The sequence below is a fragment of the Polistes canadensis genome, unplaced genomic scaffold, assembly GCF_001313835.1.
Source record: "Polistes canadensis isolate GaletaPanama2010 unplaced genomic scaffold, ASM131383v1 scaffold_140, whole genome shotgun sequence".
In the NCBI taxonomy this organism is placed as follows: domain Eukaryota; kingdom Metazoa; phylum Arthropoda; class Insecta; order Hymenoptera; family Vespidae; genus Polistes; species Polistes canadensis.
The window spans coordinates 110189-120631 of NW_014569687.1; the positions used below are offsets into that span (position 1 = coordinate 110189).

Consider the following 10443-nt stretch of genomic DNA (forward strand, 5'->3'; position numbering starts at 1 on the left):
TTTTTTTTTTTTTTTTTTTTTTTTTTTTTTTTTTTTTTTTTTATTCAATTTTTATCCTTACTCATTTCCTACCTTTATGAGAATTTTTTTCGTCAATATTGTTGTTGTGTTGTTGTTGCAATCCATTGCCGCCATCGTTCCACGATCTTTTTTCCTCGCGCGAACAAATATAATTAAATATAATTTTTAATTATAACGTATTCAATTCTTTGGTATTTGATTTTTCTTCATTCTATCTTTCTTCTCTCTCTCTCTCTCTCTCAAACTCTCTCACTTTCTCTCTCTTTTATTTATTTATTTTTTCTTTTTTTTTTTTTTTTTTTTTTTTTAATTTTTTCCATCAATTTTTCCATTTTTTTTTGGATTTTTTTGAGGGGGGAATTTATGTTTTCTTTTTTTTAATTTTTTTTTTGTCTTTTTTTTTGTAATTGTTTTTAACTGATGTACTTCTCGCGTCGATCGTTCTTCGTCCGCTCCTTCGAGGCGAAGTTTTTTTTTATCGAAACTAAGTTTTTTTCCAGTACTCAGTTAGGGACAATTTTGTTATCAGTTAAGTATATTTGTATGCTGTTTCAATATTTGTCCATTTATGTATGCATGGGTCTCTGCACTTTGTTATTTAATATTTGTCTTCTTCTTTTTCTTCAAAAAAATTTTTTTCTATCAGAAATTTTCCCATAGACGATTAAAAACAATTTCATATTCATCGATTTTGTACAAAATTTGTTTGAATTTTCTTCATTATCATAAAAACATTTCTATAATATATTATCAGCTGTGTTTTCCCATAACTCGTTGTCGGTTAAAAAAAGAATAATTTTTACGGTGACGTACCATAATCATATATTTTACCCATGCACTTGTACATAATGGACATCTCTGATTTTTATAATTGATTTTTTTTGTCTCCTTCTTCTTCTTCTTCATTTTCTTCATCTCTCTCTCTCTCTCTCTCTCTCATTGTATCTCTTTCTTTTATTTTCTTTTTTTGGGGGCGGTTGTTTTTTCTTTGTTTTTTTTTTTTCTATTTTTTTTTTGTTCTTTATTTTTTCGATTAATTTTTTATTTTGGACTTACTTTCAGCCTTCATTATGAGTGTCAAAAATCGTTCCTCAATCACATTATCTTCGTCCCTTTCAACGTTTTTTTATCAAATCGAATTTCCATACTCGATTAGGACCGATCTCACTGACGTACAATGACTTACTGTTCTGACATATTCCGATGTCATGTGGATTATGGAAATCCTGGATAAAGGAAAATGATGAAAACTGTATGTACGTGTGTTTTAACGAAAAGAATTAAATTAACTTGAAAAAAAATGTTCTTTTCATTATTTTCTTATATGATTTGATAATAATGCAATATAAAGATTAATGATGTTGGATGAATGATTAACTTACAAATCCGGATGACCACATATTAACGACTTGTTGAATGTATGGATTTATCATGTAGCCCATTGCACAATACTCGCACATCATCTTGTTCACGGTGTAAATTGTATCATCTGTTTTGATCAAATTATTTATTATAATTTTTATTATCTTTTTTTCTTTTATATATAAAGTAAGCTTTTGTCGAAAAAATAATTTCATTTTCTTTTTCTTTTTCTTTTTTTCAAAAATTCATTTATATTTTCCAATGATTCATTATTAGATATTTTTAAAAAAAAAACTAGAAATCGCATTAATTTTTAACGCGACAATTGTTGGAAAAAGAAAATTTGTGAGAGTATTTAATAAATTTAATTATTTATATTAAATAAAAGTGCTCCCGAAAGTTTCTAATCCTTGAGTAACATTGAAAAAATGAATTTCAAATTATTTTAAAAACTTTTGACCCTTTACTCTATGTTTAAAAACAATATATAATAATAATAATAAACACACAATTATAATAAAAAAAAAAAAACTCACTGTAGGAAGCAATGGCAAAAACTCGGCCAGGAACTGGAATAGAATATTTTCTTCCAGCGAATACAGTCTTAGATCCAGTAAGTCCAATTATGCAAACGACTCTTTCATTTTCTCGATCAGCAACACAGAGATCTCCATTTGACAATATTGTTAATGAATGTGGTATGTTTAAAATCATCGTACCTAAACAAATTTACATTCATTTGATTAATACTAATTGTTCCAACTTAACTGGCTAAATATTATCAACGATCTATGACAAATCAAACTCGATAAGATCAAATACATATGATATTAACAAACTCACTAACAAAAAATATTAACTCGTTCGAAAAGTTATTTTTATAATTTAATATGAAAATAATTTCAAGGCTACATATTTTAATTAATAACAAACAAACAAAATATCTTAGTCGAATATAATGTATCTTTTAACAGTTAAATAAGGACTATCTCTCTCTCTCTCTCTCTCTGATAAAACAATAGACAATAGAACAATAAAAAGATAAAAAAAAAATTGGGTGGAAAGGTAGGAGGGTGTATGGCAGGAAAAACTAATACGATAATGTTAACAATTGATGAATGATACGGATTTTGTAACAACATTAGGACAAAGACGTACTTTTATCAATGCTGTATTTTGGATTTCCCATAGAATCGAAGAGAACAATCCTGCTATTGCAGTAACCATCAGCGATGAAAATCTCGCCGGTTGACGAGGACACCGCGACAGATGTTGGTTGGCAAAAATGATTAAGATCATTTCCTGGCTCGAAAGGTTCCCCGAGTGACAACTTCAGTATTCCAGAACTATCGTACTATATTTGAAATCGAAATAAGAAAAAAAAAAAAAAAACCAAGCAAAAATTAGCTCGTACAAATCATTTCATTTTTATCACCTGTTGGTTTTCAATTAATATCCAAAAAAAATTCGAATAATTAATTAATTAGTTACAATTACTTCTTTTTTAATTTATATAATGATTTGAAGATAATCCCACATAGAATTATATCACGCAAATTTGTTTCACGAATTTTAGTTTTGAAAACAAATAGGAGATAAAAGAAATTCTAATTATGATCATGATCGTTACCTTAAAAACCTGATGAAGAGCAATATCGGTCAACCACACGTTTCCAAAATTATCAATGTGTATACCATGCGGAAAATAGAACGTGTTATTTCCCCAACCACGTAAAATATCCCCAGTTTTTGGATGTAACTTTAGTACGGTATTTTCAGTGATCGGTCCTTTAGCTTGTTCCGTATAATGGTTGCTTTTGGTGAAGGTACTTTAATCAAATTTGTATATTTTATAAATGACTATCACATCATCTTAACGCAATCATTACCTAATTCATTTTTTACTTATCTATACATGTATCTACATATACTAACTTTTTTTTTTTATTACACATATAAAAAATAATTAAAAATTTACTCTCACTATCCTAACATACGAAATGTTTTTCTCTCATTATTTCTACGCTTATTGTAAATATATATATATATATATATATATATATATTTTTTTTTGTATATATATATATATATATATATGTATATATTTTTTTTTTTTCATTTATTTATTTTATTATAGATATTTTATAATAAGTAAGTAGATTGAAAAGTTTCGAGCTACACGACAACAACAACTTTTTATTTTTGTTAAAAAAGTATCTTACCGAGAAAGAATTATTACTGCGTTAAGCTCAAAACTTTTCAACCCCCCCCCCTTCTTCGCATATATTTTTTTTGGCTTTCTTTTTAATTTCGTACCAATCAATATATTTAACTTCTTTTTTAATAAAATTAATTGTTCATTGCCATAATGTTTGCATTAAAGATTTCATAGATTTTCATGAAAGAATATATTTGAAATATAAAAAATATAAAATGCCTACAAGAATCCCCAGAGTCGATCGGCACGATGGAAGATCACAGGATATCCCGAAGGATCCACCGAGACTCCAGATATATGACCAAGATGTGTCGGTCCTTGCCAAAAAGAATTCTTCACCGGTTTCAACGGTTCTTCCTACAAAAAAATGAATAACAATTTCAATCAATTTCAATGTAAACTTTTGCAAAAAAAAATGGAAAAACTTAATTAACAATAAAAAATACTAAATAATTGTGTGAAAAACTCACCAAACGGACAAACTGACGCAACCCTGACGGCCAGTCAATCTCGTAGAATCGATTTATTTCGAAAGTCTTCGCATCATCGAAAAGAAATAAACTTAAGAAAATAAAAATTATTTGACCGGTGACGTTTCTCGGCATTGAATTGTTCGATTCTCACATACGACTGACTTACTCGAAACTCTTCTTTTTAAAATCAATCAATAACTCGCGCATGCGTATACGCAAATGAGAAGAAAGATGATATGAGAAATAATATGACGTAATAATACAAATTCGAAAAAAAATGTTTAAGATTAAACGATCGAAACACTTCCTTACCCTTTTGTTCTTCGTTTATTTCTCTTTTATTATTTCAAACAATACTTATCACAAATTATCTCTAACGTGATGTTGCAAAAAAAGAGAGAGAAAGTAAAACAAACTTATTTACAATGTAAGAGAAAGAAATAATTATAAGGCCCGTTAGAAACTGTTAAAAGAACAAAATTTGTTAACACAATTGAACATTGAAATTTTGTAAAGAATTAATATAACCGAACTAAATAAAATAATTGAATATTAAAGTGATTTTTAGTTCGGCAGCTGGTAAACGTGTTCACGTTTCGAACGCTTAAAACCAACTGCACTCGGTCCAGGATCCGGTGGCAGGACCTGCTCGTCATACCACTCGAACAAGTGGGCCAATCGATATGCGCACGCATATAAAACTGATATCACGATCCCGGCCAAATTGCGCAGATAGTTTATTATGTACTACGTATTTTTCCTGGACGAGATCCTCTTGACCTTGACAAAGTCACTCCTCTTACGTAATACGTGCTATGCACTATTCGTATCTTATTAGCCTTGATCTTGGAAGCTACATTTCGTTGATCCTTTCTACGTCACATCGTTTTCGTTTATTACTCTCCCGTTCGAAATTTTTACTCATTTTTTATTTCAATAATTCATAAGAGAATTTTAGTGTTATTTTAAAATAAATACTTTTATTTTTATTTTTCTTGATTTGCAGATTATAATTTAAAATATATTTCAAATATATTCTCTGTGTTGTGTGTGTGTGGTAAATAAAAATTAAATAATGTCCAATATATAATTTTCTTCTCGCTTTATAAGAATTTTATTATTCTAATTATTTGTGAAGAAATTCTATTGAATTTTAAGTATTTATCTTTTTTTTTAATGTTTAATATATATTGTGTAGTATATAGTCTGTGATAAATTTTATATAAATATACTGGTAGATAAAAATGAAATAAAATTTAAATAATTTTGATCATGATAGGAATTTTTAATGCACGCGTGTACGATCACAATATTATTCGAATTATTTGAAAAATCAAATATGTAATATTGCGTATACGTGTAATACAATAAACGATAATATTTCGTTTTATTATTTAGATATTTTTATTATAACATGTTTAAGATGTTGATATACATATGATAAAGTACAATTTTTTGATTAATTTTTATTTTTTCTTTCTTTTTTTTTTTTTCGTAGAATTACGTGTAACTTTATAGAATAGTATCACAAAAATTGTATCTCCTTTACCATCGTTATCTAATTTTTATCTAATCGAGCCTTCGTGTTCTATCTATTATTTCTATTACAATTTAATCGTTAAGAGATCGTGATAAAGTAAAGCAACTTTCAAAAAGTTTGATTTCCATTTCATTTCAACAAGATTATATATTAAATATATTATATTAAATAGCAAGTGTGGCAGTGTGTGATATACAAATATATAATATTTTGTTAGTATATAATATATTAGATTGTTCGGAAATTAATTTCATTTTTTGGATAATAAATAAAAAACAATCTTTTTTATATTTAGAATTCAAAAGATTTTAAATGATCGTGTGTGTGTGTGTGTGAGAATTGTCAAATTTAATAATCTCAGCTATGTCTTGCAATGTTATGCAATAATCAGCATCGGTAATATAATGCTCACTTTGATTTTCATTTCAAAATGAATGATGTTAAAAAATAAATAATTGACGAATTGGAATACAAGAAGATACTTCTAAATGACGTATGAAATATTTTTGGTTAAAATGTCTAATAATTTTGAGATTAAGAGTGTAGTTAGGCATTTAATAAACACGGCTAAAGAAATCTTTTCTCGAACAATCCAATAGTTTATGCGAAATATCAATACGATTGAAACGTTTGATTAGCTTAAAAATTAGCACATAAATTTCTTATATTTCTTTTTATTTTATTTTTTTACGACCACCGTCGTGTCACAATTTGGAAGACGTAAATAAAACTTACCTTAGTGAAAAATATTTAAATATATATTTTTGTTCGAAAAATTCGATGTTATTTGCGATGAAATTAATACAGTATTAAAAATTATTATTATTATTATTATTAATATTATTCTATAGAAATAAAATTAATTTTTCTATTAGTTTTTTCTATTAGAAATTCATGGCAGTAATGAAGAATCGCATGTATGTGCCTTATTATTAATAACAATAACGTGTATAGTATATAATACGTGATTATAAGACAAAATCTAATATCACGCATGAACATTTTGTTTTCTTTTAAATCGAACGTTAATAAATAATGAATTAATTTGTCGAAAAATATTCAAATATCACGAATATTATCTTATTATTAGATTAATAACAACATGGTGCCGCATGAATAACTTGTGCGAATATTATCAATTGAATAATATTATTATAATAGATTTAGTCAACATACTAATTATCATTTTATCTATGATGCTACATAAAAACGTTCAAAAGATTTCTTAAATCTTATTTTTCATTTCGTTTGATTTCATTTCATTTGATTTCATTTCGCTAGATAGAATATTCTTCTATCGTATTAAATCGTTTATCGAATCGTGCAACAACAATGTAGATTAAAAATCATGTGAAGATAATAGTGTTAGAGGTGATGGTGGTAGTAATAGTGGGAGAAAATTGGATTCGATTAAAAACGATATCTGACATATCGTAAACAGAATGAAATATTCTATACATACATATGTATGTGTTGTCCCGGTTACTTATCGATTTCCAGAGTTAGCGAGGTTTCCGGCTGAGTCCAAATATAACCGGTGCGCGTCATGCTGCAATGTGCATCGTAATATCTTCCAGGAGAACGACAATAAGACCACCTTGGACATCGACATCGAAATTTACTATGAAATTCCTCTTTGCATACTTCGTTCCACCAACAGGTCCTCTATAATATCCAACGTTGTTATCAACTATTATTTTTCTTTTCTTTATCATTCTCTACTCATATTTATTATCTTAGATATTTTTTTTATTTATCTTAAACATCATAAGATTATATTGTCGATCAATATTTTACCAAATTTTGTAGATAACATTTAAGATACAACTAGCTAGCTAGTTGCATGGGTTTCGGCAAGCAAGCAAGCAAGCAAGAAGAAAGGGGGGGGGGKGCATATCCTTCCTTAGAAAATTTAATTTTATTATTTAAGAAACAAACATTGAGTGCTATCATTTTTTAAAGAGATCCTGCGAAAAACTCTTCGATTCATTTAATAAAAATCAATATGTTTCATTGACGCAGCATTGATATTTTGTTTTTTTAAATATTTTTAATCGTTTAATTGGCCTACCTCTGCTAAATATCCTCTGACACTCTGATCACTGTAATTTCGTTTCGCTATAATGTGTCTCGCATTGGTATAATAAATTCCAATGCATAAAATTAATATTGCTGATAGAAAGAATCCCGTTTTGTCCTGTTAAAAACATTAAAACATTTACTGTTAACATAAAAAAATCATTATTTCAATCATAATCTAGAAAAATTCTATTAAAAAGATGAATTATTCAATCGTGTCATTGATTAATTTTAATTCAATCAAATATAATTGAACCCAGAAAAAAAACGAATAATAAAAATGAAAAGAAAAAAAAAAAAAACTATATTCAGATGAAATAATCTTCCTTGCAAAGTAATATTTGTTAAATATATTTTTTTTATATTTTTCATATGTTATTTATATGTGTATATATAATTGTATTTTTTTATTTTAAATTGATTATTAATATTAAATCTAATAAATAATAATTAAAGGGTTGTAATTGTCGAGTAGACAAGAAGATCATCTCGTGCCATGGAATCAAAGCAACAGCTGTTAGCAACAGTTCCCAAGTTCTGATCGATACGTCCGAGGGGACGCGGAACAAAGTACTAATACTTCGATAATAATCGAGACTATCTATTCGATTACTTCAACCCTCGATATTGATAACAATCGACTTACTTTGGCCTGCATCCTCACTCTATTTCCTTTTGCACGAACGTTTACAAGACACGATTAATTAAAACTAATAGAGATTCTTATATTTGGCAATGTATCACTTTTAGACCAAGTGCATTTCTTCGTAATGGTTGCGCCCAAGAAGCATGATCCCTTGCATCATGCAGTTCGTCAAAGGGGTGGGAGTACAAAGTATCCCGAGCATGCGTATCTCATCACGTATAACTGATGGACCCAATTTGTTTAATTATCATTTTTTTATCACTTAGTAGGTCAATTAATATTATTAATTTTTTTTATTTTACTAATCGTCCTTTTGATCTTTAAACAATCGTTTCAATAATTTACTACACTTTGCGAGCACAAAATCGTTTTATTCATTTTATTTTTATTTTCTTCTTTTGTTTGTTTGTTTTTTTATTTAACATTAATTAGGTTCAATAACAATAATTGAAATATACGAAAATAGATTTGTTTTTTAAATTAATTTTTATGTATGTAATTCTTGTTAAGGGTAACACCGAACAGAAATAAGATAATTCAAATTTCGCGCGTAAAATACGATAGATTCGATCAACGATACGAGACGCAATCGTCTAACTTCAGTTCGAGTTCTATCTAAATTCGAGATTGATCAATGTATTCATTCATTTATGTTGTTTCGCTGATCGAGAATTAGTTTAAATTTACTCGCAAAAAAAAATGGCGTATCGTGCGTTATTACGAAGATGCACGAATGGATTGAGTGACAATGGGAATGAACGGTAAATTCAAATTAAATGACATTTAATTTGTATCATTTACTTGTGACACGATTTAATAATCATAACCTCATATTTTTACATAACTCTAAAATATTATTATCCCTTTTTTTTTGTACATTATCCTTAAACGTTTTTGCAGATTTATGAAATTATTTTCAACGAGTAGCATAAAATTGAAAGAAGAAGATGGATTCGAAGAAAAGAAAACTAAAGATTATTATCCGAAATCATTGAGTTCATGCATACAGAATGATCCATACGTACCAGCGTCTAAACAATTTATCAGAGAAAATATTGTTGTGCCAATTACAGAAGACGTTGGTATAGTGTCAGGTGTACCCGAAGAACATATTAAAACTCGCATGGTACGTATTTACCAACCACCTAAGAATTCCATGCAATCTGGAACCAACAACATAAATTACTGGCAAATAGATTTTGAAACACGTGAACGTTGGGAAAATCCATTAATTGGATGGACTTCGTCGTAAGTAATCCATATAGTTATTACAATATTTCATTATTTAATAGAAATGATTTCTAACGTAGTTAAATCAATGATTTAAATGTGTGTGTTATCGAATTCAAATAATATTTCTATTAAGGGGAGATCCACAGTCGAATTTAAAAGTTGATTTTGCTACCAAAGAAGCAGCTGTCTTGCATTGCGAAAAAATGGGCTGGAAATATTACATTCAAAAGCCAAACAAAGTTGATCCAAAACCGCGCTCATACGGATCTAACTTTTCATGGAATAAACGTACCCGTGTCTCCACCAAGTGATTTAAAAGTGATAAATAATAGAAATTATTATAATTAGTCTTTGAAATATGTAAATAATTATAATATTAATAATAATATATAATCCTATGTATACAAATAGTATGATATTCGGTTGAATAAACTGATACAGCGTACTCCTAACTTTACCGTTAACAAAGCATATATAATAAAAGAGAATATGACTGATAAGGAACCTGCAAAATTGTAATAAAATTTACTGCACAATTTAGCAATAAACTCCAATATTTATTATTTAGGAATAATTATATATATATATATATATTTATATGTATGTATATATATATATATAATATCTTTATAATATATAATAATAATAATAATAATAATAATATCATAATATTGATAAAACAAGCAAAAAGATTGCTGTATGATAATATCTAACTGATCTCTTATCGATTGTTGTTTTTGTTGTTGGTTTCCTTTTTTTCTTCTCTTTTTTTATTTAATTTTCTCCTCGAGTACGTTATTTGAATTATGCTAATATATAATAAAATATCTGATACTAAATAACTATATGTATACTTCGCCACATATGATAT

The 10443-nt window shown here is 27.5% G+C and overlaps 3 protein-coding genes across 3 annotated transcripts; 1 reads left to right on the forward strand and 2 right to left on the reverse strand.

The window, feature by feature from the left end:
• Positions 1–402: 402 nt before the first annotated feature.
• On the reverse strand, positions 403–4523 carry LOC106788478 (peptidyl-alpha-hydroxyglycine alpha-amidating lyase 2-like). The gene is made up of 7 exons (XM_014751757.1): positions 4072–4523; positions 3825–3958; positions 3014–3212; positions 2542–2737; positions 1920–2102; positions 1404–1510; positions 403–1247 (listed from the first exon to the last, which is right to left on the reverse strand). Exons 1-7 carry the CDS (start codon positions 4204–4206, stop codon positions 1137–1139), a joined length of 1065 nt encoding a protein of 354 aa, XP_014607243.1. The 5' UTR covers positions 4207–4523; the 3' UTR covers positions 403–1136.
• Positions 4524–6493: 1970 nt separating this feature from the next.
• Positions 6494–8678, reverse strand: LOC106788480. Its single transcript, XM_014751759.1, has 3 exons — positions 8340–8678; positions 7686–7811; positions 6494–7279 (listed from the first exon to the last, which is right to left on the reverse strand). The coding sequence occupies exons 1-3, from the start codon at positions 8349–8351 to the stop codon at positions 7097–7099; spliced, it is 321 nt and encodes a 106-aa protein (XP_014607245.1). The 5' UTR covers positions 8352–8678; the 3' UTR covers positions 6494–7096.
• Positions 8679–8923: 245 nt separating this feature from the next.
• On the forward strand, positions 8924–10076 carry LOC106788479 (NADH dehydrogenase [ubiquinone] iron-sulfur protein 4, mitochondrial). The gene is made up of 3 exons (XM_014751758.1): positions 8924–9100; positions 9240–9587; positions 9706–10076. The coding sequence occupies exons 1-3, from the start codon at positions 9039–9041 to the stop codon at positions 9881–9883; spliced, it is 588 nt and encodes a 195-aa protein (XP_014607244.1). The 5' UTR covers positions 8924–9038; the 3' UTR covers positions 9884–10076.
• Positions 10077–10443: the final 367 nt, after the last annotated feature.

What these genes read in the sequence shown, in the direction of transcription:
- LOC106788478 (XM_014751757.1), bottom strand. Translation starts at nt 4,206, where the DNA reads ATGCCGAGAAACGTCACCGGTCAAATAATTTTTATTTTCTTAAGTTTA. An exon ending in TGCGTCAGTTTGTCCGTTTG is followed by an intron (nt 3,959 to 4,071) that starts GTGAGTTTTTCA and finishes ATTTTTTTGTAG; the next exon opens with GAAGAACCGTTGAAACCGGT. An exon ending in ATATGTGGTCATCCGGATTT is followed by an intron (nt 1,248 to 1,403) that starts GTAAGTTAATCA and finishes TCCTTTATCCAG; the next exon opens with GATTTCCATAATCCACATGA.
- LOC106788480 (XM_014751759.1), bottom strand. An exon ending in TCAGAGGATATTTAGCAGAG is followed by an intron (nt 7,280 to 7,685) that starts GTAGGCCAATTA and finishes TGGATATTATAG; the next exon opens with AGGACCTGTTGGTGGAACGA.
- LOC106788479 (XM_014751758.1), top strand. Translation starts at nt 9,039, where the DNA reads ATGGCGTATCGTGCGTTATTACGAAGATGCACGAATGGATTGAGTGAC. An exon ending in AGTGACAATGGGAATGAACG is followed by an intron (nt 9,101 to 9,239) that starts GTAAATTCAAAT and finishes ACGTTTTTGCAG; the next exon opens with ATTTATGAAATTATTTTCAA. An exon ending in TTAATTGGATGGACTTCGTC is followed by an intron (nt 9,588 to 9,705) that starts GTAAGTAATCCA and finishes ATTTCTATTAAG; the next exon opens with GGGAGATCCACAGTCGAATT.